At 62.4% G+C, this 26,248-nt stretch overlaps 1 protein-coding gene across 13 annotated transcripts in view; it reads right to left on the bottom strand.

The window, feature by feature from the left end:
- The window catches only part of CACNA1G (calcium voltage-gated channel subunit alpha1 G), a 65,633-nt gene that overhangs the window by 13,558 nt on the left and 25,827 nt on the right, over window positions 1–26,248 (bottom strand). For 4 of the 13 annotated variants that reach the window (XM_084863364.1, XM_084863370.1, XM_084863374.1 and 1 more), the window contains exons 10-26: window positions 21,317–21,468; window positions 20,372–20,557; window positions 20,167–20,281; window positions 19,927–20,082; window positions 17,119–17,187; window positions 15,604–15,688; window positions 15,316–15,509; window positions 14,080–14,472; window positions 13,095–13,195; window positions 12,757–12,880; window positions 10,754–10,822; window positions 10,483–10,667; window positions 9,540–9,666; window positions 7,863–7,988; window positions 7,302–7,391; window positions 6,512–6,704; window positions 4,718–4,771 (exon numbers count right to left, since the gene is read on the bottom strand). In XM_084863364.1, the coding sequence (XP_084719490.1) occupies window positions 4,718–4,771; window positions 6,512–6,704; window positions 7,302–7,391; window positions 7,863–7,988; window positions 9,540–9,666; window positions 10,483–10,667; window positions 10,754–10,822; window positions 12,757–12,880; window positions 13,095–13,195; window positions 14,080–14,472; window positions 15,316–15,509; window positions 15,604–15,688; window positions 17,119–17,187; window positions 19,927–20,082; window positions 20,167–20,281; window positions 20,372–20,557; window positions 21,317–21,468 (2,419 nt within the window). Of the gene's footprint in view, window positions 1–4,717; window positions 4,772–6,490; window positions 6,705–7,301; window positions 7,392–7,862; window positions 7,989–9,539; window positions 9,667–10,482; window positions 10,668–10,753; window positions 10,823–12,756; window positions 12,881–13,094; window positions 13,196–14,079; window positions 14,473–15,315; window positions 15,510–15,603; window positions 15,689–17,118; window positions 17,188–19,926; window positions 20,083–20,166; window positions 20,282–20,371; window positions 20,558–21,316; window positions 21,469–26,248 lie in introns of all 13 variants that reach the window. The other 9 variants (XM_084863369.1, XM_084863375.1, XM_084863366.1 and 6 more) reach the window with 3 other exon arrangements.

Raw genomic sequence — 26,248 nt, 5'->3', positions numbered from 1 at the left:
GGCTACGGGTGGTGCAGGAGGGTCAGGACATGCAGAGCTCCCCGCCCCATTAGACACTGGGTGAGCCCCTCCCCGAGGCAGCCTCCAAACTCCACCAGCCCCGCAGAACTTCCCCGCTCGGTGTCCCGCAACCAGGCCAGATCAATCAGATGAGAAACAACCGGTCTTATCAGGCTCGGAGGGAACTCCGTCAACAGAGAGGCGAAGGCTCTGGCTCCTTCACCAAGCGGCCCTTGAGGGCAGCGGAGGAGATTACACAGAGCCGGGATTTGGAGATAAAACCGGAGATTGGAAATTGGACATCGTCTTGGCAGGCTGCACTGACCCTCCCCCCGCTCTCCCTGGTCCCCCAGAGAGCCTCCGGGGAGGCAGGGCCTGGGCCTCCTGCACCCTCATATTCAGGAGGGCAGAGTGGAGGCCACAGGGCCCTGCTCTGTCCCAGGCTCATTTGGGGGACCCCACTTGCAGGACTCACCCAGTTTCTAATGAGGGAGCCCAGCCTGCTCCGGGGGTGGGCCCGGGGCAGCGTTCGATGCAGGCTGGGCCGAAAGCACTGTCTGAGATCTGTCAGAGGCATGCTCGTTCTCTCGTCATTAGGAAATCACTTTGGCATAAACATCACGGGGCCAGGAAGTTGGCCTGTGACGCAGGCAGAATGCATCGGAAGGCGAGAGATTGTGGGGAGTCGGGGGGCCTCCTCCAGGTGCCGGGGAAAGGCCAGGCCGAGTTGGGGACACATGCCATCCAGGGGTGGCGGACAGAACGGCCTCCCAAGGAAAAAGAGGCCGGGGCAGCCTCAGGTCCCAGACAGCCCTTCCCCCTCAGGAAGTCTAGGGCGCAAGCCAGCTAGCGAAGGCTGCAGCCTCTGAGGCCTGTGCCAGGGGTGGCAGGAAGCTCTGGGCTCAGGCCAGCTCATCTAGAATCGTCCTTTCCCATGCAGAGGACCGTTGAACAGAGAGGTAAATCGAGGCAGGGAGTGGCCTGGGTGGGCCCCCACCAAAGGCCGAAGGAGGAAGAGCGCCCGAGAGCTGCACGTTCGGCCTCGCCCGGTGCCACGGTCCAGCATCGGCCCTGAGGTGTGGATAACCGAGAGGCAGCGGGTCTAGAATGTTTGGGCCCATCGCCGGGTGAGCTAGGTCATGGCTCCGCCTTCGGACGGGGGCCAGCCAGCGGTGGCTTTGTGTGCTCCGGCGGCCCTCCTGGCCCCCAGGAGGGTGGCGGTGGAGGGGCCTGGCCCAGAGGACAGCGGGAGGCCGCGGGTCATCCACAGGGCGATGGTGGAGGGTGGACAGGCGAGGGCCTCTTCCTTCCTTCCTGCAGTACCCACAGGACCGGAGGGCGCTAGCCGCCCGCCCGTGTTGCTTTAGCAGCTGGAACTCTTTCTCTGCATTAATCTCCGTAAGTGCCCAGGGCACCGAGTCCATTATGCTAAAATATGAATGGAGAATTAACTAAAATGTTTGAATACAAATAGGTTAGAAGAAGTGGCTCCTTATTAGCCCCCGTTATTAGCGTTATTAGCGGGGTCCATGCAGAGGAGAGGTGCCCCCTCTCCCCTCTCTGACGGTCTAGGCGGCCCCAGGGCCAAGTGAACCTTCGCCCCCGCCTCTGCCATCTGGCCAGGGACCCCTCCTCCAAGTGGCCCAGAGAGAAAGTGGGGGCAGGACGACTGAGGCAGGGCATCTGCTCATACGACTGGCGGGCCGGTCGGTCCCAGGTCCCTGAGGTCTCTGCAAATGCCCTTCCACCCCCACCCCCAACCCCACCCCAGACCAGCGGGGGCAGAGGCTGCTGGAAAACCCCTGTTAGAGCACAGGCCAAAGTGCACCTGGCCAACCTCTTTGTCTGAAGAGAACAGGGCCGGCAGACAGCAAGGCGTCCATACACTGGGAGGCAGTGACAGAGCCCGGACTTGAACTCCCAGCTCGAGGCCCCCGGCAGCTGCCAGGTGGGCTCAGACCCACAGCTCGGGGCTTTGGCCCTGAGGATGCCCTCGGAGAGTTCGCCAAAGGCCCTCGCTGTTGGGCTCTGAATGATGACGCCCCCTTTCTGCTCCCCAGACCCGTGGTTTTATAGGCAGTACCTGGGCGCCCAGCAGAACCGGAAACACCCCCCACCCCACCCTCTGGAGAGCTCTGGCCATTGCCCAGGAGGGGCCCAAACCAGTGGTCCCTGGCATGTTGGCAGCCCTGGCCCCACCTCCCTGCCTCCCAACAGTATGAGCTGTTTTAGGCAGAGAAAATACCAGAGTCAGACAGAGGGGAGAAGGGCACGCGGGGTCTGCCCCGCCCCCAGTCAGGGGCAGAAACACAGGAGAAGTGCAGGGGGGTGGGGTGTGAGGCTGTGAGTGAGGGCAGCAGGCACAGTGTGTTAGTAGGGGTCACTGGGAGCCCGAGGATTTGCAAAGGAGAGTGGCAGGGAGTAGGCGGAAGGTGGAGACACAGGCCCCCACCGCAGAGGACACGCCATCGGCTGCCGCAGCCAAGCCTGCTCGCTGGGGTCAGTGGGACAGGAGAGGGCAGTGCCAGCAGGCATCCCACACAGGTGCAGGGCGAGTGGAGCTGGTGCCAAAGGCCACGGGGTCCCGTGGGGCTAACCTGACTGCCCAGGCTGGACCCAGCTGGCCAGTCAGACCCATTGCCCTGGTAACCAAAGCCTTTCCCCTCGGGCCTCTCCCTGGGGTTTGGCTGAACCCCTCCCGCTGGGCACAGCACTGGGATTAGCTGGGAGGTGTTGGGTTCTTGCAGCCCCAGGCTAGGGGGTGTGACGTCATCCCAGGGACACGGTGGGTGGGATTGGCAGGTGGGATAGGCTATCGCTGGCCCCTGGGAGCGGACTGGAAATGCAGATGCTCCCCTCCAGCCCCAGTCCACACGTGAGCACTTCTAGGCGGGGCTCAGGAATCTGTGTCTTAATATGTTCTCTGGGCAGTTCTTGGGCACACAGAGATTTGAAAAGCTCTGGTATGGACCACCCGGGACCCCAGATCTGGGAAAGAGGGGTGTGGGACGATCTGAGGCCCTCTTTGGGGTCTCTGAGCACCCATCACAGGCTGGAAAGGTAACGCACACGATTGTAATCAGTGTGCATACTCTCAGGTGCCAAGAGGAACCCACAGAATGCTGTGAGTGTCTGCGTGTGCTGGTTCGTGGTGGCGGAGCTCCTGTGGCCCAGCCTGACGCCACAGTGGTGTTTTGGGGTGAGTGTGTATGTGTGGACACTTCAGCCTACAGACCAGGTGAACCCACAAAGGAAAAACTGGAGGCTCCGGCATCCCACTTTCTCCTCACCCCTAACACATCTGGAGCCTGCAGGACAGGCTGACGCAGGGAGCGGACCCAGGCAACCCAGACAGACCAGCGGGAGACGCCAGCGCCCCGAGAGAGACACCAGAGCTCGCACCACGGGGCCAGCAGACAGCCACCCGCCTGGGGCTCAGGGATGACCTCCCACACGGGGCAGGGGGAGTCCCTGAGCCCCCGTAGCTCAGAGAGCCCAACACCCACAGGGCAGCGTCTGCAGCAGTCTTATTTGGGGGGGAGCGCGGAAGAGGGGAGAAAGGCTCAGCCTAGTGGTCCCCAGCCTGAAGCCCCACGCCCTCAGCAGCCTGAGAAGGCAGCCACAGGGGGTTCTTAGGCTCCTTTCAGTATTTCTAAAAGCTTAAAAGAAGTCACACATACGCCTGTGCCAAGAGCCCACAGAGGAACTGAATGGAAATGTTTTCTGTTTTGTTCTGCTTTTTTTTTTTTTTTTTTTTTTTTTGCATCATTCAGTGTGAAACCTTCTTCGGCTTAGAAGCCCTGATTAGCAATTACACGTGCCTTTGATTAGCAAAAACCGAAACAAAGTCGTCATTGAAATGCTCTTAACTTCAAACACAGACTTGTGTCACGTGGGGTCTGTTGGCGATGATTGGGGGGGGGGGGGGGCCTTGGCTTGGGGATACACAGGTTGGGAACCACTGCATGGAGACGGCAGAGGGTGTAGCTGAGGTCCCACTGCCCTGACCCAGATTCTCATGGCCTCAGAACGCCGTCTGGGGGACGTGTCGGCGGAGCAGGCACCGAGGACCCAGGGAGGGCAGGACCGGGAAGGCTCCCCAGAGACCGGCTCTCAAAAGAGAAGGACCCAACGCACTCCCAAATCGTGGGGTTTCGGGGAGAAGCGGATGGCTAACTCAGGCCCCGGATCCCCAAGTCCCTGCTGTTTGTAGGGGTGACGTGGCCACCGCGATTGCCGGGCGATTAATGAGTCTGTTCAATGATTCATCGTTACATTTTTAAAACAAATCCTTCCCCTCACGGCTCCTCTCATCCTGCTCACTTGATCAAAGTCTCCCCTTCAGACAGAAGGAGCCGGAGGGAGAGATTTGCAGCTCTAATCACCGAACGGTGTGTGACCCGGGAGGAGGAGCAGGAGTGGGAAGAGGCAGCAGGGGGCTGGGGAGCTCAGGGGTGGGGAGCCTTGGGAGAGAAGGTGGGTCCTTCAAGAGGTGCTTGCGGGAGGGGGTGCTGAGACCCTCTCCTCTCATCTATGGGAGGACCCGGAGCCCAGCACCCCAGGGTCCCTCCCCCCTGCGCCCCGAGAGGATAGAACAAGTGAGCCCTGGAGAGGCAGCAAAGAGGAGGTCCCCAAACCCAGAAGGCGGGCCTGGGGGCAGGCAGGGCCTGACCACCCCCGGGCCACACCCTGGAACCCGCAACCCCAGACGCAGTACCTGGCGCCGCGCTGGAGGAGCTGCCGGAAGCAATTACATCGTCCAGCATTAGATCTAAAAGAACGAAACACATGGGTCACTGGCCGGACCTGGCGGGCGGGGCAGGGCCCCTCAGCAGCTCGCTCCCCCTCGGCTCGGACCCTCACTCCGCCTGTGAATGAATGGGGTGTGGGTGGCTGGTCCTCCGTGTCCAGCCCCGAGCTCGGGGCACCGAGCACGGGAGGAAAAGGAATTATCCAGCCACCTGGACAGGGTCACGGGGACGGGGGATGGGGCACAGGGAGGGGCAGGCAGCCCGTCATCGGAACAGATGTCCACGCCTACCTGTGCCCTGGCCTCAGCAGCACCTGAGGCGGCTCCGGACCCAGAAGGGGAGCCAGCTGGCCAGGCAGGGCCACAAGTGCCGCCTGCCAAAAAGACCTCCGTCTGCAGATGCCCTGCCGAGGAGGCAGACTGCAAAGGGGGGAGGGGGGACGGAGCAGGGGTGGGAGCACAGCTGCTGGGGGCGATGTGCCTGCTCAGCTTCAGACACTCACAGAGCGAGCCGAGAGGGGACCCTGCCCCCGAGCTGGGCGGTTCGCCTGGGACACGGGATGGAGCATGGGGGATGGGGACAGCTGCACCACCTGCCGCTGCCCAGAGGCCAGCGGCCCAGCCTCTCCCAGGGCACGCGGGCCCCGCCCCACCCGCACCCGCTTGGTGGTACTCACATGTCAACACACCAAAGAGCAAACTCCCTGCACCCAGCTTATCGGCGGAATGGAGGCGGTTTGTGAAAAGGTGGAGAGAGAAAGGGAGACCCCGCAGACCCAACAGGGACAGACACACAAAGGCTTAGAGAAACCCACACACAGAGACACGAGGAGACACGTGGGCAGTGACAGGAAGAGAGAACCGGGGAGAGTACTGGGTATCAGACAGGCAGGTGGGCAGGAGCCCCAGAGACAGGAGGCTCCGAGGAACTAAGGGGCTCCTACACCTGTCACGTCTCGCCCGTCCTTCCTGCAAACTGTGTCCTTCCCCTGAGTCTCATGGCAGAAGAGAGGGATGGGGAGGGGGTCTCCCCCAGCCAAGGCCAAGAAATGTTGGGGATCACAGGTGAGGGGGCTGAGGGCTCTAAGGCCGGAGAGTCATGTGCTTAGAGTTCCTGTGACCTCAGACCTTCCCTGAGCCAGGAGGAGACTTTTTTTATTTGTTTTTTTTTTTTTTTACAGCTTGGCTAAAAACTGACAGTCGGGAAGGCGGGGAGTTTTGCTGAAGACAGGAAGGGAGAGGGGGTCTGGGGTCCCCTCTCGCTGCTGTCCATCGGCAACCTGTCGAGACCTTGCTCAGCAGCTAGACAGTAGGCAGGCACAGGTTCAAGACGCTTGCGTGCCAGCCCTGGGCCGGGCAAGGCTGGCACCTGGGCCAACCCCTGGGCCTCTGGACACTGGCCCCGGACAATGGAGCCTGATTCTCATCCCCTGAGGCCCCTCTGAGAGTCGAGCTGGGAGAGGGTGTGCACAACTCCCCTGGAATCCTCTCTCTCGGGAGTATAATGCGGAGACCTGGGGAGCCCTCAGGGTGGGGCGGCCCCCGTCCGCCACGGGGCTGACCTGGTCTGCTTCATGCTGGCTCTACAGGCTGGCATGCTCCTGTGGGGGAGGAGGTGAAGGCGGGGGGTGGGAGCAGCGTCTCCCTGCCCCCAGCCCCAGCCTCAGCCCCTGGCCCCCGACAGACAGTCGCAAGGCCAAGGTCAAGCAGGACTCAGAGAGATGTGGAAAGGCTACCGACCGGCCATCTGCTTCTCCTTACTCCTTCTCTTTTTCTCCAGCCTCCGCAGCCGCTTCTCCTCCCGCCGCCGGGCCTCCTCCTCCTCCTGGTGCTGCCGGCACTTGTGGAAGTTCTCCACCACCACGCCCACGAACATGTTCAGGACAAAGAAGGCCACAATGAGCAGGAACGAGATGAAGTACAGGAGCATCCAGGGGTTGTGGTTCATGATGGGCTGGCGGGGAGCAGGAAGGACAGGAGGTGCCATCAGCCCGGGGGACTGTCTCGGTGCTGCCCCATCCCCTGGGCCCTCTGAGACAGGGCCCACACACGCATGCACGCAGTGAGCTGCAGGGACCCAGCAGGGGATGGAAACAGACCGGGCGGGCGTTCGGCAGTAGGGAGGGGTGGGGACTGCGGCCAAGTGGAGAGTGGCTCTATCTTAAAGGGGAAGCTGCGTCTTTGTTCCTGCTAATTCCAGCCTCGGAGGGAAAGGAGGGGAGGAGAGAGGGGGGGAGTAGGGGGTAGGGATGCAAGCCCAGTGTTCCCAGGCCTTTGGCTTTCTCCTGAGCAGGCCCATGTCTGGATTTTCATGTGCAATTCGCCAGCTTTTAAATGCCCACCACGAATTCACAATATTTAAACATGCTGCCAAGCCAGTAAGACATGCCTGGGTCTGGCCCTCAGGCTGCCCGTTACTGCCTCTCTTCCACGGCCCTTTCCCAGCCTGCCCCGCCCCCTCTCTCTCTAGTGTCTGCACTTGTCATGCCTGGTGTCGGCCCATGCGGAGTGCCCTCAGCCCACACGTGGGTCCTGCCCACCTCGGCCCTACCTGCTGGTCCACGCCCACGGCGTCCAGCCCGTCGTACATGATGTCCACCCAGCCGTCCTTGGAGGCCAGCACGAACAGGGACATCAGGGCCTGGAGGGGGGGGGAGGAGAAGGAGAGGAGACCATCGGAAATCTAGGATGTGCGGCCAAACCACCCACTACCTGTCTTCAAAGCACCTCCTGGCAGCAGCTTGGGGGACCCCAGCCCCTCTGAGGTCAGGCTGGGGTCACACTCCAGGCCCCTGGAGGGCTCGGAAGCTGGTATGAAACCAGAAGGGCCGTGATCAGACCCTCGGAACTTCAGAAACCAAAACCAGGCTGGGCCCGGGAAACGCACCCGCCAAACGGAGGGAAGTACTTCTTTGTGTACATCTCCCTGCTCCTGTGAAGGTGGAGTGGGAAAAGGGATCGACCCTGTGCCTGTACCAGGACACGAAAACATACACCTCGTCTCACTGCCCCCTTCCTGTGGGCATTGTCCTATGGGCATCATGAAGCCGGACTTGTGCCCTCTGGGGCCTCCTGCCACCACCCCCACCGCCACCCCAGGCCCGGGGCTCACCTGGCCGAGGTTGTCGAAGTTGTACTTGTGCCGGACCCACCGGTAGCTGGCCTCGGCGCAGTCAGACTTGTTGGTGATGTTCCTGGTGTCCTCACCCTGGCACACGAAGAACTTCCCTTTGAAGAGCTGGACACACAGGCGCCCGGAGACAGGGAGAAGCAAGCTGTGACCCCCGGACGCCCAGGACTCCCAGCCCCACCTCCCAGCAGCCCCGGGGCCCAACAGCTCTGCGTCCATCCTGGGTGAGGGTAGGGGGCCCAGCCCGGAGGTCAGTGGGGTCAGGGAACCTCCCTTACAGGCACCCCTTCCTCTGGGCTCCTTGGGGCAGAGCCCTAGAGAGGGGAGGGGCGGGTGGCTACTGAAAAAAAGGGTGAAAGGATGGGAACTGCCATTCCTTTTCTACAAAGAGCTGGTCTCCAATTGGGTCCCTGGACCAGCATCAGCGTCATCTGGGGATGTGCTACAATTACCAATTCTCAGGTCCACCCAGACCCACCGCATAGGACAGTCTGGGAGAGGGGTCAAGTGATCCGGCTTAATGGTGGGGCTGGGCCAGGTATTACTGGCCCCACTTTACAGATGAGGAAAACTGAGGCTCAGAAAAGTGAATTCACTCACTGAGGTTGTATGACCTTATACGACCAGAAAGGGGGCTCACGCTCAAGGTCTGTGTGACCGAAAAGCTCACCCTCATTCCAGAACAGACCAGGCTCTGACTGCGGGTGAGGAAGGGGCATGAGGAACGAGGACCAGGGGGCCTGGGCAGCTGCTCGGGACAGACCTAAAGCCCCTGGAAGAGCCCCAGACAGGGCTCCGCAATGGTTCCCTCTCCTCATCCAAGCAGGCGGGGAGGAGAGGGAAGGGAAGGGGCTCTGGTCCTGCAGGGAAGCACCCACCGCCTTGGCAACTGCACCTGAGCCGGGTCCCCGGGGCCAGAGGATTCCAGGAAGCCCGGAGCAGCCCCATCCCTCCCCGGGGCGGAGAAGACATCCAGAAAGTCAAAGGAAAGGCGGGGACAGGGGTAGCCACTCAGGAGCTCCCCTGCTGCCCAGCAGCCAGCTGTCCGCCCTGCAGCTGAGACAGCCGGGCCAGGGGCTGGGAGACAGGCTGGAGGGGCTCCCAGAGGCGCCTGCGGAATCCTATAGGCAGCTCCCGCTCTGCTTCCTCCGAAGCCAAGGTCCCTCCCCGGGCCAGAGGCCAGGTTCCCCTGCAGCCCCCACTTCCTGCCTCGTCTGGGGTCTGCCCCCGCCTGCCTGCCTGCCTGCCAGCACGCCGCTAACCTGGCCCAGCTGTCTGGGCCCTGGATCCCCGGGCCTGGCCCGCAGCCCACCCCACTCCAGCAGGGAAGGCAGGGAGGGGATCCCGGAGCAGACGGCGGGCCGTGCCAGCATCTGCGCTCCAAGTGCAGCGCGCGAAGGGGGAGGAACAGCAGCCTGCAGCTGTCCCAGGTCAGAAGCCTCTCGGAGGCCCGCGCCCCCTTCGGGGCCCTCTTCCAGGCTGCCAGCTTTCTGCAAAGTGCCCAGGCGGCAAAGAGGCCCAGGCCCGAGGCCGGGGGAAAGCAGCCCTGCTTATTGCTTTCTGGAACAAAGGTGGCACCGGCGTGGGCCTCGCCATCCCAGGACCGAGAGGAAAGCCACTCCTCAGGCTTCGGCTGCCAGCGGCCCCCCCTCCACAAACCTGCACCCCCAGGATGCCGAAAATGATGAAGAAGGCACAGCAGATGACCACAATGTTCCCGATGGGCTTCAGCGAGGACATCAGCGTCTCCACCACCAGCTTCAGGCCCTGTGCCCGGCTGATCACCCTGGGGAGGCAAGGGGATCAGAGGGGTTCCCCCAGCTCGGACACTCCCCTGTCTCTTGCCCTGCTGCCCCGCCCCCCAATCTTGGTTCCTTGGTCCCCTGGACTCAGGTTGAGGGAAGAGGTGGGCTCTCTGGGTTGGCTGGGCAGAGCGACCCCTGCCACCGGAATTCTCACCCACGATCTCTCAAAACAGGAAGCAGACACTCACTCTCCCCTCCCCTCCCAGGATGTCAAAGAGGACCTGGTGGAGCTAAGTAGGGACTCAGCTCAAGAAAGGTGTTCCCGGGGGGGATGCAGTGTGTTGTGAGGATGGGGACAGACACTTGTGGGGAGCATGCAGGGGGCGAGCAGGGAGGTAAGGGGCGTGGTTGTCACAGCCTGGGAAGCATCAGTAGTCAGTCAGTATAGTCCCCATTGGTGTCCCCAGCCACGGACAGTTCTCTGTCCTTGGGGAGGTTTCCTGAGGGGGTGGGGTCCCTGGGGAGGGTTTCCTGAGTGGGTGAGGCCCCTGCTCCACCTGGAGGGTGGCCCCTGAGAGGGGCGTGAAGGTGAAGAAAGCAAGGAAAGGAGTGTGCGGCTTCACCAGGGAGGCAGTGCCACCCTTGAAGGTACCACCCAGGGCCCTTTATCCTGTGCCAGGCACAAGGCCAGGGGCACAGCCGCGCTGAGCACCATGTCCTCTAGGGGGTGTCCCTGAGGGAGGTGACAAGGACAGGACCTCCTCAGCCCTATGGCGGCGGCAGGGTTCTCCGTGGGGGGCCACAGCAGGGAGCCAGGGCGGGCGAGGTCCGCCCCAGGGCGCCGGGCGGGGGCTCACCGGAGCGGGCGCAGGGTCCGCAGCAGCCGCAGCACCCGCAGCATGCCCAGGATCTTGGTGCCGCTGTCCGACACCATGGACACCAGGATGTCGATGATGGAGATGAGCACCAGCAGCCCGTCCAGCACGTTCCAGCTGCTGCGCAGGTACGCCTGCTCCCCGAAGCACCAGCCCAGCGCCACCACCTGGGGGTGCCGCACACCACTGTCACCACGGCCCCCTGGGTCTGCGGCCCTGCCCCCACCCCCCGGAACCACCGCGACCCCATCACCTTCACGGTCATCTCCGCCAGGAAAACGGCGGTGAAGACGTAGTTGGAGAGGGTCAGGAAGATGCGCTCCTGCAAGAGAGAGCAGGCGGGAGTTGCCCTCCGGGCCTCCTTGGGCCAAGTCTGCGCTGCACACAGAACCCAGGACCGTCCCAACAGTAGACTCCGAAAACGACCCCTGCCCTCCCCAACAAGGCAGATAAGCTCCTTTGCCTCCTCACACACCACACACACATATACACACATGCACACAAACACACGCACATGTACACACACATATACATACAAGGGTGCGCACGCGTGCGCGCGCACACACACACACACACACACACAGTGCTAGGCTCCTGGCTCACTTGCTCCCCTGCCCTGAACAGAGCTGCTCCCCTCCCCAGAGCGGCCTGGAGGGGGAATGACCCCTCCACAGTGCTGCTAGCTGAGCCCCATATCTCAGGCCCTATCCCGATTTCTTTCTTAAAAGTGGGGCAGGATTTAACTTGATCTCCGACTCCCCCCTCTCCCCCCTTCTATTCTCTTCCTGCTCCACGGACTCCCTTTCCTGCTGTGTGCCCCAGAAACGGAGCCACAGGGCGAGCTGGGGCCTGAGTGCGGGCTGTGCATGCCCAGGAGCAGGGCTTGTGCTGGGCACAGGCCGGGGCAGGAGGGGGCAGGAGGTGGCCCAGTGCCCTGATGGCTGCGGGCGGGTCCCATGGCTGGGTGGCCAGAGAGGAGAGTGGAGGACGGCAGAGGCAGCAGGCAGAGCGTGAGTGTCAGAGAGAAACGGAGAAAGGGGAGAGAGAAGCGTGCATGACAGCTGGCGATGGAGGAGCCGCATGGAGGTCGGGGAGAGACGTCGGGGCTGCGGCAGAGCTCCGCAGCAGGGTCGGTGTCACCCGCGGCCCTGGCCCCACCCCACACAGGCCCGGGGTGGGGGGGGGAGTCCCCAGTGCTGTGCTCACTCATCCACCTCTTCCTGGGCTGGCCCCTCCATCCCTCAGGGCTTCACCCCACCCCCCAACCGCCGCCTGGCTGGAGCCCACCCTAATGGAAGCCAGAAGCCACCGTGGCGCTGACATCTGAACAATGGCGTGAGGCAGTGAGGGGGGACGGGGCGCCACCTCCAAGCATGTGGTGCAAGATGCCATGAGAGGCAGCAGAGCCACCCCCACCCACCCCTTTTGGACCAGAACCATGTTGGGGGAGGGGCTGTGATGCCAGGCAGGGGAGAGAGAGCTCCCGGAGCAGCTGGGCCCACCCCGAGGAGGCGGGGCCCCTGGGAGGATGTCCTGAGACTCAGGCCTCTGGCCTCTCCTTCTGAGGAGGACTGACAGGTTCACGGCCAAGCAGCAGTAACCAGTGTCCCATACACCCCTCCCCCGTGCCCCTGGAAACCTATCTGGGGTGACCTGGCAGGACCACGGGAGCCAAGGCAGCTTCCTCTCTTGTTCTGCATCCCCCATCAATGAATGCATGGGTCATGGGTCATGGGTCATGGGTCATGGGTCATGGGTCATAGGTGAAACGGAGGCCCTTTGCCAGGAGCAGGGAAAGCAAGACAGCTCTGCTGGAGGGGGGATGGAGCGGGGATGACCCCACCACAGTGCTGCTAGCTGAGCCCCATATCTCAGGCCAGGACCAGTCTCGCTGTTTGCCTCATCCCAACACTCACCGCCTCACACAGGGGCCTCACAAGGCTCCGGCTCGCGAGAACACGCCGTCTGCAAATAGCCGGGTGCGACGGACCTCACTTTTCACCGGGAGAGGAGCAGAGCCCCCTCCCCCAGCTGGGCCGGTGTGCCAGAGAAGGGAGACAGAGGCAGGAGAGGGACACAGGCGCCAGCCGCAAGGGTGGAGGTCGGGGGGCTGGGGGGTACCGGGGAGTCCTGGCTCTCTCCCTCTGTGCGGTTCGGGGTCTCCGTGCCCACCCTGCTGGCTAACCCAGGAGGGGCCTGGCACCCAGCAGGCAGGCACTCAGCAGCCACCACGCCAGAGTCGCCCCGGGGACTCACAGCGCTGTGCGGGTCAATCTTGGGGCGCTCCATGGCGATGGTGATGCAGTTGAGGAAGATGATGACGAGGACCACGTGGTCGAACATCTTGTGGGTGATGATCCGGTGGCACAGGAGGCGGAACCTGCTCGGGGACAGAGGCCAAGGCTGAGCGGGAGGTGGGGCAGCAGTGAGAGGCATCGCCCGAGGCCCCGCCCCCTCCCGGGCCCCCCCAGCCCGAGGCCCCTCTCTCACACGCTCCCACGTCTGGGGACACTTCTAGCATCTCTGGGACGACGTCACAGGGTAACCTCCTGTGCAGAGAGGTTGGGGCACAGGGCAGGGGCCCCCCTGCTTACCTTGACTGAGGAGGGAAGATGTAGGCAGACCACGTGTCTCGCTCTCGGCAGCAGGCGGGGAGCCGGGCTCGGATCCACGCTCTCATCCGCTCCCCTCTGCTCTGTAGGAGGATCACGGGGGTGTGAGCAGGGCCGGGCCTCCAAGGCCCCAACCCCTCGTTCCCTTATAGCAGCTCCACGGCCCCCACTACCTTCCCTCAGCCGTGTTTCCTCCTGGACTCCTAAAACCACCTTCCCACCCCCTCTGAGGCCCCTTTGTGCCCTGAGCATCCCTCGTGTCCTTCTTTCCCCCCATCTCCCTTGCCCAAGCTCTGCACCTTTTCCCATCTCTGCCTCCAGCTCAGCCCTCACCTGCCATTCCTCCTTCCCTCCCTGCTGCGCTTGGCAAGTGCATCAATTATCAAACATAGGGCCCATCACAGCTGTCTGTTCAAAGACACACTAGGGATGAGGGGACCCTGACCCCCTTCTCCTCGCCTGCTAACTGGGAGGTCCTGGTCCCTGTGCCCCACCCCAGGGTTAAAGGTGGTGGCTGGGGACTGACGGGGGTGGGGGGAGAGGCGTGATGGGTAAGGATGGGTGTGAAGTCGAGGCTGTGATGACGTCCAGATGAGACAGGGGACAGGAGAGGGCATCAGTTTGGAGAGATGAGTGATGGGTCTCTCTGAGTCACAGGGGGAGGACCATGAAAGATTCATACACATCTGTCCAAAACCATTCATATCCACCAAGGGCCGCAGAGACGCAGCCCGGGGGGTGGTGAGGACCTGGGGCTCAGCGAGGCCAGGAGAGGGAAGAAAGGGGGTGTCTGTAGCTCGGCCTCCAGGGCCGGTACCCTGATATCCCTTAGGTGTGAGGATAAACTCCCTGAATGCCACAGAGCTGGGAGGGGCTGTCCACCCTTGCCCCAGGCCAGGCATAGCTCCTCTCACTCAATGTCAGGGATGGGGGGTAGGGGCTGTCACTGTGCCCACAGGGGCCTCACCAGGTTGCCCTCGTCATCGCCATCATCTCCATCCAGTGGGGGGTCGTCGGGGTGCAGGGCCTGGGCCAGGCGCCCTGAGGCTGACTTGCCATTGCAGCCCTGGTGCTCGGAGGCGGAGCTGCGGCCGCTGGCGGTGCGGTGCAGCCCGGGCACCTGCAGTGTGTCCGGCAGGTCCAGGGAGCCCCTGTGGCCCGGGCCGGCCCGCTCCTCCTCTGAGCTCTCCTCTTCGTCCTGGCTCTCCTGGCCCTCGCCCGACAGCAGGGACCTCCGCTCCCCGCTCGGGCTCCTCCGCTTCAGGCTGGGGGCCCGGCCCAGGCTGTTGCGGCTGGAGCGCCTGCTGGCCCAGCTGCTCGCTGCGCTCCAGGGGCTGTGCGGGGAGCTCCGGGCACTGGGCTGGGCGTGAGCAGAGGAGAGGGGGGTCTCAGCCAGGGCCATGTGGCCCTGCATCTCCCACAGGCACCCCACCTCCTATGAGCCTCCTGGCATCGATCGCACCGGGTGCGGAGGCACGATGGACAGGAGCCTGGTGTCGGAGGCCTGGATTCAGGTCCAGGCTTATTCCAACCCGCTGTGTGACCTCGGCCAAGCTACCAAACCTCTCTGTACCGCAGCTCCTCACCTGTACACTAGGACACTAGTTAGGACACTAGCACCTATTCCACACCTAGTTGGGGAGAGAAGTCTTCTGCCAGCTGGGGGCAGTATATAAAGTACTGGTCAGCGCGTCGGCCCTGACACCGGCCTCCTGGACGAAAATGCTGGCTCCATCACCTACTTGCTTGGGAGCTTCCCACAAACCACTGGGGCCACCTGAGCTGCAGGTCCCCAAATAGGGACGGTAACAGCACCTCCCTCATAAGGGTGCTGGGAGGGCTCAATGTGTCCAGAACACTCTGAGCAGCGTCTGAATCATTGACCAGATGGGATTTGCTGCTATCGTGATAAGGGACTAAGGAGATACCACCACACACACACATACACACACACACACATACACACACATGCTTTACAAGGAGGCTCGGAGGCTGAGCCTCACTCAGTTCGGGAACAGAAGCAGCAGGATTGGAGCCCAAGGCCAGGCTCCTCCACGCGGCCACGTCACCAGCCCCGGCCGGCCTCCCGGGGCTTGTCCACCGTGGCTGGGGGGCTATCTCTTCAGGCCCACCCACCGCCATCCTCTCTCCCTTCCTGACGGCCTCACATCTCCCACCACCGGGCACCCACGGGCGCCCCTACCGGCGACTTCATCTCGTGGGCCGCGCCGGGCTCCGCCGAGCCGCTGCTGCTGGTGCGGCGGGAGGCCGGGCCCAGCGCCTCGGCCAGGCCGGTGCTGGAGCTCTTGGGCAGCGACATGGGCGTGGCGGCCGTGTGGATGATGAGAGGGGGCAGCAGGCTCCTCGGCAGCTCCGGGTGCTCTCCCAGGGACACCACTGCGGGGGGAGAGGCGGGGAGACCCCGAGTCCACTCAGAGCCTGCCCAGGGCCACACGGGCTGCCCCTCGCCACCCCCGGGACAGACACTCACAGGCCAAGCGCTTCTTCCTGTCCCCGTCGCCGTCCAGGCTGGGGGAGAAGAAATCGGGCTCCGACTCGGACTTGGTGGCATCTCCCTGGGGGAGGGGAGCGGCAGGCCGTGAGGGGCCTGGCCCAGCAGGGGTCGGCGGGCTGGACGGAGGTCTGTCTCCCTGTCTTCACCCGCACACGTTACACAGAGAGGCCACGAGGACCACAACCACGGCACGAGACATGCACCAGCATCCACCAGACCACCCGGGGTCCCTAACACCCGTGTCTCCCACCAGCCACACCTCGGAGGCCACTGTTAACCCCAGAGCCCACAGCACAACCAGTTTGGCTGGGCCTGGCTCCCAGCATGGCTGAGGGGAGTGAGGATGGCTGGGTGGGGGGTGGCACGGGCCAGGCGGAGCTGGGGACCGGTGTGGTCACTAGAGCCTCCGTTCCCAAGGCCAGCGGCACCCCCTGCCTGCCCTCCGTGGCTGCTCTCCCCGAGCTTCAGCCCCGAGCACCCCGGAAGGAAATGGAAGGACCCCAGACAGAGCGGCTCAGCCCAAGGACGCCACTCCGGCCCCTCTGCGTCTCCCTACACCCTCCCGGAGCTCCCGCCCCTCCCCCTGCCCCCATTTTTTTTTACCTCTCTCTCTGTCTCTGGGACAGTTTTTTCTTCCTCCTTAGCAGGTCAGTAGGTTCCCCAGTAATTACACACTTCTCCTTAAGAAGTTATTAAAAAAAATACTTGATTGCTACTTTTGAGAAGGACACAAATATTGCGTAATTGGCATCTCCGGGGATCCTTTTCATTAACTCCGCTTCCGTCCCCTAACGAAGCTCTTAATTATCAAGCGGGGCCTCCGGGGGGCTGCTCGGGATGTGCAGCTCTGTGGGTCCTGCGGGGACCCCGACTCTGCCCTGAATCCGGGTGCCGGGGCTGGGGCCAGAGGAGGAGTGTGTCCCCCAAACACCTGCTGGACCTCCTGGGCGGGCAGGGGGCCAGAGACTGGGACGTGGATCTAAAACTCTGGCGCATTCTGGGCCACCCCCACCCCCCATCCTCCAAGGACACGTCCTGAGCTGAGGAAGCTAGTGGGGTCTCCAACAGGGGTGCAGGGCAAGGCGGCGGGAGCGGGAGAGATGGGGGAGCACGGTCTGGGCCACGGACTGTGGACTAGGACTCCCAGGGGCCCTCCGTCGGCGCGCACACGCGGTGCGCCACACACGTGCACACAGAGGATTCTAAGTCCCTTCCTTCTCTCTCTGTCCACCGGTCCGTCTGTCGGGGACGGAACATGCCCTCTGCGGGTGGACGGGGCAGAGGCCAGGAGGCTCCTCTCCTCGATGCCCTCCGGGGGGGGGGGGGGAAGGGACTTAAAATCGAAGCCAGCCTCACGACACCAATGACCACCACGGCGACCACAGGCTGCACAGGAGCCGAGCGCGAACACGAGCACAGAGACACGGAGGCGGAGTGGAGGGGGCGCGGGGCACAGGGTGGGGGGCATGCCGACTCGGATCGCGTACCTACCCCCTGGGAGTCGACAGGCAGCTGAATACAGCTTAACTGTCCACTCGCATCTTCCCGTTTGCTGATTTCCTACAGGGAGAGGGGGAGGCAGGGGACGGGGCTGGTCACAGGCGCCCGGGCGTTCACACATCAGCCGTGTCCAAAGAGGATGAAGAGGAGGAGAGATGCGGACCCGACAGCGGGGGGTGGGGGAATGAGACACGGGGGCGGGAGGAGGCAGGGGGGAGCACGGCCTTCCAGAATTCAGCCACAGGCTCCAGGGCCAGAATGAATCTGAGGAAGGGTGAGGAAGGAGGCCACGGAGGTGGGGACGAGGGCAGGGAAGGCGACCAAGCCCCCCGGGGGTTCTAACGCCAGCCGCCATTCGCAGGGTGTGCCAGGCTTCACGGGCACTAGCTTGCTTCCTCGCCGGGTGGGAAGCAGGTGCTGCCCGAGCAATCTTACAGGAGGCGCCCGAGGTCCGGAAACGCTCGGAAGACTGTGCGTGTCACACAGAGAGTCAGGGGTGGCGCGGGGCCTCGAGCCTAAGACCCCAGCTCCCCCTTCCCGGCTGGGAGGCAGCAGGCTTGGGGCATGGACAGGAGGGAAGGGGTTGGGGGGGGGGAGTGGGTGGAGTCAGAGGCTGGGGAAGCGACCAGGTGAGGACTGAGAAGAGGCCTCCTAACTCCCATCCCTTCTGCCTTCCTCCCTCCCTCCCCATCAGAGCAGGTCCTGCCCCTCCCAGTGGGATGGGAATGTGACAAGTAACACCGGATGACAGCTATGATGTTGTTTAATATCAATTAATGGCCTCACACAGGGCCCGCTGCCTGTTCATTTAATTAAGTGTGTGGATGATAAATATACAGGGATTCAGGGCACTGCCCCCTGCAAGCCCGGAAATCTACAGCCCGCCGGCTCCGGCCCCTGGTGGCCTGGTAAGGCCAGCAGGGGGCCACTCTCGAGGCTCCCGCTAATGACATCCACAGAAATGAAGGAGCCACTTCCTCCCCGAGGTGGGCGGTCTCATGCCATCAGAGCGGCAGGAACCAGACTCCCCTGGCAGATGGTGGGGCCCCCAGAGCCACCAGGGCAGCCCCCCGAAACTCGGTGCAAGAGAAGAAGGCAGGTGTCTCTGGAGGTATGCAGGTCCCCGGCACCGAGCGCCCACCCTGCACCCAGGACACTGCCCACCCGTGGAGGGGGTGTGGATGCTGAGATCCTTTCTCCATCCCGCCCAGACCCAAAGCAGCAGGCCCTGCCTGAGACCCTCCCGGTGGAGGAGGTCCTGGCTGGCCCCTTGGGCCGGGGCCGCCACAGGCCACGAGCAGGGCCGGAGTGACCGGGCCGGGCCCCAGGGCCAGGCTGCTCTCTTCCCACACACAGACGTAGCTGCTGCCTAGCAACCGGGCCGGCTCAGCGGCACTCGATTTAACAAGGTGCTCGCTGAACGAGGCAGCGGTGGGAGGGGGCTGTCTGCGCCGGGCACCGCCAGGACGGCCCCGGTGGCTGCTGGCCAGGTGAGGGAAGCAGAACAGGCCCCCCTCCACATAGCCCCACGGCAATTATTCCAGGGGAATCCTGGCTGTCAGGAGCTGTGGTCTGGAAGGGGCTGAGGGACCGCGTCCCCACTCTGCTCCTCCTCCTCCCACAGGCCAGGAGCTGTGGCTGAGAAGGGCGGGTCTCCATAGAGACCCTGGCTTTTGTGGGAGCACGGTGGCACCCCTTAACCCTTCATGCCCCAGGGAACCAACCACCCAGCAAGGGTCCTGCTGCAGGGGGAGCACCCGTGTCCCTCCCTCCTGCAAGAGGCCCCGCCATCACCAAGGCAGGGCTCCGCCAGCGGCCCTCCCTCCCCCGGCGGGAGGAAACGCGCTCATGGGGAGCTACAGGATTACGGGGGACGCCGGGGAAGGCCAGGGAGGGACAGATGCCCCCACACCCCACCAGCCTGGCCCTCGGGGAGCAGCCCTCCCTCGCAAAGGCTGGGGAAAAGGCGGAAAATAGATTTTGTTTTTCCACCGTGTGCCGGGTATTTATAGACCAGGCCGCAGCGGGAGTTTCCATCCGGGTCACCCGAAGAGAACTGGACCGAGAGCTTCTTTCTCCATGCCCAACCTGGAGCATTTCTAGGTTGGGTCAACCTTCCCTGGTGCCTGGCGCTGGGCTGGGCCTGGGCCAGGCCTGGGCTGGGCAGAGGGGCAGGGCGGAGGGAGGGGAGGAGGGTGCAGCCTTTTGGGCAGAGGCTGTGCCCTGGTCCCGCCAGGGCGGGATCAATGCTAGTCAATATTAATTGATGACGCTGCCCGTGACGAAGGCGATGGAGCCGGGGCTGGAAATAGGACGCTCATCTCTGCCATCTCCTCGGCTAATTGGGCTCATTTCTCACCCTGGGCAGCTCGGCCCTGCCCGGGCCCTGGTGGCATCTTCATCATCTCAGCCAGAGCTCAGATGACTTGCACACAAGCTCCCCCCCACACACACACACCCGTCAGCTCGGATGGGTCCCCGAGAGCACCTGTGCTCAGTGATCCGGACGCCCTGTGTGCTGACCCTTGTCTAGCTTTCTGAGGGAGGGAGGGTCTAGCCGACTTGGGAGGGGAAGCCCACTGGGCAGCTAATCTGGAGAGCCAAAGACACCCCCCCATGCACAAGCACCCTGTTTCCTGAGTGTCCAGGGGCTTTCTGAGACCCAGAGCCTCCACCCCCCTCAGTCAACCCCACCTAATCTGAAGGGCGGGTGCTTCCTGCAGGGCCTGCCAGGCCCCCAAAGCTCAGGCTGGGCAGCCGACGGCTCCTGGGAACGGGCCGCTGCGGGCAGGGGGTTACCTCCGCCTGGAAGCCCTCCACCAGGATGGCGACGAGCAGGTTGAAGAGCACGTAGTTGCCGAAGGTCATGAGGGCGATGAAGTAGAGGGCGGCCCAGGACGACGTGGAGGCCATGCCGTTGTAGAGCACCTTGTTCCAGTCCTCCTGGGTCAGGATCTGTGGGCAGAGGGCGGGAGTCAGGGCGCTGACCAGGGTCCCCCCACCCCCACCCCTGCACACCCTGTCCGGTTTCCCTCGCACCTGGAAGACGGTGACGATGGCCCAGAGCAGGGAGTCAAAGTTCTTCCGGTCCGGCAGCGTGTCCCCGTCCCGCTCGGAGGCAAATTTGCAGCCGAAGAGATGCATGCCCAGGATGCTGGAGACGCCGACGGAAACCCCCGCTGAGGGCTCAGCCCCAGCGGCCCCGCCCGCCCCCGAGGCCCCTCCCCGCGGGCGCCCCCCTCACCTGAAGATGAAGATGAAGAGCATGAGCAGCATGCAGAAGGTGGCCACGTTGTCCATGGTCTTCATGAGCACCACGAGCTGCCGCTGCAGCGCGGGCAGGAAGCGCACCAGCTTCAGCACCCGCATCAGGCGGAAGGTCCGCAGCACCGACAGGCCGCCCCCCTGCTGGCCCACGATCTCCCACACGCTGCAAGGGGGGCGGGAGCCTGAGCCGCGGCACGCCCGCCCCCCGCCGCCCCTCCCTTTACGAGGGGCCCGCCGCACCCGGGGCCTGGACGGGCTGGCACAGCTCTCGGGCCGGGCTTCCGAGGTGTCAAGGATCTGCGGGACAGCCCCAGCCTCTCCGCCCTCCCTGCCAGGCCAGAGATCGCACAGCCCGGCAGGGGCCCGCCCTCTCCCTCCATCGGCCAATGCAACGGCATCAGGTTATGGAATATTCGCTTTGTTCTCTCCTAATGAAATCTAACGCCAGTTCCAAAAAGCAATAAAGCGGTCCTGCTGGCTCCTGGCGTGAGGGGACGGAGCACTTTCCCGAGGTTTTGGAAACCCTGAAAGCAAGCTGCCGGCGTCTGAGATGGTTTCCAAGCACTTTGCAAGCAGGGATGGCTGGCCGGGCCTCTGACCGCCTCCAACTCCTCTCCAAGGCCAACTCCCCAGACCTCACCCCCCACCCCCCAGGCCTGCATGGGGGTGAGGACAGGAAGTAGAAGTGGGGAGAGGAGACTGCAGAGGGGCTTGGCCACAGGAGATGTGAGGCCAAGACCCTCCTGAGCAGGGTAGGACCGAGGGGCAGGGTGGGGTGGAGCTTGGGGGGACAGGGAGTCCCCCCTGGGGGAGCGACAGGGCCTGTGGGACAGTGGGACCCCCGGGACAGACTGTGTGGCTCCTCGCCCCAAGCCGCCCCATGGACGCTCTGCAGGCCAGAGGCAGTGCAGGGCGGTCATACCTGATGACAACAATGACGCCATCGAAGATGTTGTAGGGGTTCTTGATGTAGCCAAAGGGGCCGTACACGAGCAGCTTCAGCAGCATCTCCAGGGCAAAGAGGCTGGTGAAGACGATGTTGCTGATCTCCAGGGCGTTGGTGAGTTCCTCGGGCTGCAGGGCAGGGCGGGCATAGAGCACCCATGGCTTGTTCCTGAGCCCCTCACCCCAGTCCTCCCCAAACACGGGACCACGGGAGCAGGAACGGAAAGCCGGGGGAGGGGGCCAGGGTGGCTCTGGATGCTCAGGCTTATAGGGAACACCCTTCCCCAAAGGGCCCGTGAGGAAATGCACTGAGAGGCAGCCATCATATGAACCCCACTCCCTCCCCCTCTTCCCCCTGCCCCACCATTTCCAGCTCTGGGCCTCAGATCCTGGGGCTGGCCTGTGGGCTCTGCCCACCTCCCACTGGCAGCTCTGAGAGCCATCGGTCCTGTGCTGCCAGGTCAGCCCGGCGAGCCCAGCCCAGCGGTGCAGTGATGCTGGCCCGTGCCACGAGAGGACTGCCAAGGCCTCACACGCACACAGTCACACAGCCACAGGCTAAGGCACACGTGCGCCACGGCTCCTCTGTGGGCTTGGCAGCCTTCTCCTGGACAGCTACCGGCTACCCTGCTTCCTTCCAGGCGACGCACCAACAGACGTCACACGCAAACACACACACGCACACACACATGCTGGTACACGGAAGGGAAACCCCGAGAAGGGCTGTCACCGGAAAGGAGGCTCCTGAAGCTGCTCCCTGAGACCAGGACACCTCGGCCGATTCTGTCCACTCACTGCTCGACCTTCAGGAATGAGGACCAAGGACACATCCCAAAGAGGCATCGGAACTGACGACAAGCCATCTCACCTGCTTTCCCAGCTCACTGGTCACTGCCCCCCCTTCCTCCTCTTTTCTTTTTTCTTTTATAAATTCTTTAAAAAAAAAAAAAAAAAAAAAAAAATATATATATATATATATATATATATATATATATATATATATATTTTATTGATTTTTCACAGAGAGGAAGGGAGAGGGATAGAGAGCCAGAAACATCGATGAGAGAGAAACATCGACCAGCTGCCTCCTGCACACCCCCCACCGGGGATGTGCCCGTAACCAAGGTACATGCCCTTGACCGGAATTGAACCCAGGATCCCTCAATCCGCAAACCGACGCTCTATCCACTGAGCCAAACCGGTTTCGGCTTTCCTCCTCTTTTCAACAGTAAGTGCTTACTGCATGCCTAGCACGGCACCCGGTACAAAAGGGGCTGCACAAACGTGCCAGCCATGCCCTTGGCCTCCCGGGAGCTCAGCAGCTCGCCGGAAGTGAGTTGTACACACACCACACAGCGGAAGGACCGCCAGAGGCCGGAGATGCTTCCGGGACAAACTGAATGGCCCAAACAGTGAACCCAGGAGTCTGGGGGCAGAAGGGGAGGGGAGAACGCGCTGGGAAAGCCCTCGTGGGCAGCCAGCATTGGACGTGAACTCTGAGGGGGGAGTGGGTCTCTCCAAGCAGAGGGGAGGGAAGGCAGCCCAGGTCCAGCTCAAGAGACCAGCTCTTTGCCCGGCTGGTGTGGCTCCGTGGTTGAGCATCAGCTATGAACCAGGAGGTCACGGTTCAATTCCCAGTCAGGGCACATGCCCGGGTTGCGGGCTCGATCCCCCATGGGGGGGAATGTAGGAGGCAATCGATCAATGATTCTCTCTCATCACTGATGTTTCTCTCTCTCCTCCCTTCCTCTCTGAAATCAATAAAAAAGTATTTTTTTTAAAAAAAAAAAAAAGAGAGAGGGAGAAAGAGAGGGGTGTGGCTGAGATGGTGGTCCGGATGGAGATGATTGGTTCAGCAGAGCCCACTGCCCATCGGGTGGGTATTTGACCATTCAGAAGCCCAAGCTCCATGGCAGCCACTTGAGAATAATCAATAAATAAGCCAACGAAGCCCCTCGTCCATCAGACACCTCACCCTGTTCACCTGCTGCCTCCTCTGGCCAGCTGTCCAGGTAGGTCACCCAGGCATGGAGCCAGGCCCTGGACGCCACCAAATGGGTCCTACTGGCCCCAATCCGTGTGACCAGCCTGGGTGGAGGGGGGCGGGGAGAACTGGGAGGAAAGGCCTCTAGTAAGAGGCACATTTGAAGATCCGTGGCTGCTCAGGAAGGGAGAAGTTCTCAACTGGGCATGCGTTCTCTCCGAAGGCAGGCCCGGGGGGCAGAGCCAGGGCCAGCGGGCAGGGCCGAGAGGCAGCTGCCCAGTGACCGAGTGGCTGTCCCAGGGGCCGGTGTGGCTCGGAGCCCGCGGCTCCTGTAGATCTGAATCACGTCTTTCCTCCCCAGACTGCAAGTGGGGGCAGGAGCGGGCACCGCCACCTGACCTAGAGAACGGGGTCACAGAGAGACAGGGCCTCCGGTCCCCGCCTCTGAGCGCGGAGCAGGTGGTGGGGAGGGGCTGATGTCGGGACAGATAAAGCCCAGGGCGCAGAGGCCTCCTGAGAGAAGGGGTCCCGCACTCTGTGCTCCCAAGTCCAATCTCCCGGGAAGCTGTGATGGGCGAGCCTGCCGCCCTGTCGCTCTGCCACCTGCCCAGTTGTTCGCTCTTGGACTGGACAGAGACGAGGAGCATAGACCACGCGGGGCGATATTTTGTGGGTCCCCAGGCTCCTGTGTCTCACCTCACGCCATCCACACAACAGCGGCCACACCGGGTGTTTACAGATGAACGAGAGAAGTCAAGAAGATGGCGTATGACAGGTTCAAAGTCACGGGGCGGGGAGAACCAGGGAGGACGCTCAACCCACCTCACTCTGACTCCAATAAACACCAAGCAGGACCCAAACCCAATGTGGTGACAGGGCCAGGCCTGGGAATCAGATACACAGATGCACCGAATACGTGTCTTCTAAAGTACGTAAAATCACATTTCACACGGACACAGGTGTACGCATAAAGAACAAGTTGAGCCGAAGCCGGTTTGGCTCAGTGGATAGAGCGTCGGTCTGCGGACTGAAAGGTCCCGGGTTCGATTCCGGTCAGGGGCATGTACATTGGTTGCGGGCACATCCCCGGTAGGGGTTGTGCAGGAGGCAGTTGGTCGATGTTTCTCTCTCATCGACGTTTCTAACTCTCTCTCCCTCTCCCTTCCTCTCTGTAAAAAATCAATAAAATAAAAAATGATAATAATTAAAAAAAAGAACAAGTTCAGCCCAGGCAGGGTTGCTCAGTGGTTGGATCAACCTGTGAAAACCAGGAGGTCACGGTTTGATTCCCCATCAGGGCACATGCGCGCTCGGTCCCGTTGCGGAGCGTGCAGGAGGCAGCCAACTAGTGTGATTCTCTCTCATCGTTGATGTTTCTATCTCTCTCTCTCTCTCCCTCTCCCTTTCTCTCTGAAATCAATGGAAATATATTTTTTAAAAAAAGAACATGTTGATTTGAAAAACATAACTGAAGTGCACTATGTACATAGAGCCAATACATTATACATCAACAATGAAAATGAATACAGCTTTTTAAAGCAGCTGAACACCCGGTCGTCTTCATTATCATGTATTTACTCAGCCAGTGAGCCCCAAAAGTACAGCTACTACCAGGCGTGTGGGGGGGGTATGTGTTCACCGTGTCCTAACGTTATCCCTGGGGTAGAGACAGTCTGTACCCGGTGTTCATTGACACACAGTCACACACACACACACACACACACGCACACGCTCACAAACCAACGCAGAGCCTCATCAGAAGGATGGTGCAGGGCTCCCCAAGGTCTATAATATGATGGATCCTTGTGGCGGTGGGGTGGGGGGCAGAAAAGCCTAAAACCTCCACCTCATCCCTCCAGGCAGCTCAGGGACTTGGAGAAGTAGGTGGGGAGGAGGGCCCAGCACGCTCCCTCAGCCCGTCCTCTCTCCCCTCCACACACTCACCGGGCACACGTAGGGGCAATGCCCGTCCTATCCCAGGACCCTGGGACATCCCCCCCGCCCCCCCCCCGATCCATGGGAAAAAAGCCCTCCTCCTCCAGACATCCCAGTCTGTCCAAGTTACTAAATCGGAGGCTGGGAACCGTCTGCAAGTGCAGGACGAGGGCGCAGAGACACAATCCCAGCAACAGAGCGGCCCCAGGGACCAGAGCCCTGAGCCCGGCCTCCGCAGCGGCGGAGCGGTGGGGAGAGAGCCAACGTCTGCTAGCACCCTCCCCAGGCCCGCAGGGCTGACACCGTCCTCCCAGAGGTCACTTCCTCCCGGCCTCCTCCCAGCCTGCTCCGAGAGGCGGGTCACTGAAAGGAGCTCACTGAGGTGCAGGGCTAGGTCTGGCCGTGCTTTTCTCTGCATCTTTCCACGCTGCCCCCACCCCCCACAGAGCCCATGCCCTGATGTCATCCCTGGGGCAGATGCAGGCAAGCCCGTCAGCCCTCCCCATGGCCAGAAAGCCCTTTCTCAGGTCTAGACGTCATCCTCCCTCCGATGCACAGAGGTCAAGGCCCAGGAAGCGCTTTGGTGAGCTGAGGCCAGGCAGCCCGAGTGTCTCCCACCCAGAGGTCCCAGGTCTCCTCTGGGCTGATGCTAATGGTACGTCCCCCATCTCCCATGTCCCACACGTTCCCTCCCCGGCCTGTCACCTGAGAGCAGCCGTGGCCCCAGGTAAGCCGTCCATGTGTCCCAGCACCAGGTCTCCCCTGGCACCCACAGCAGCTCCATCAGTGGACCCTTACCTTGCCCACAGCATGCATAATGCTGGTGCTACAAGGGGGGACTGAACCGGAACACAGGAGGCCTGCCGACTCTGGGACTTCCTACCGGTGTGACCTGGGGCAAGTCCTTCATCCTCCCCGATCCCTAGCGGCCTCTTCTGTTAACCAGGGTAACACCACCTCACGGCGAGGCTGCTTGCCGAACACAGATCA

The sequence above is a fragment of the Pipistrellus hanaki genome (genome assembly GCF_964339955.1).
Source record: "Pipistrellus hanaki genome assembly, chromosome: 16".
Taxonomy (NCBI): Eukaryota; Metazoa; Chordata; class Mammalia; order Chiroptera; family Vespertilionidae; genus Pipistrellus; species Pipistrellus hanaki.
This window is presented reverse-complemented; position numbering and strand designations above follow the sequence as displayed.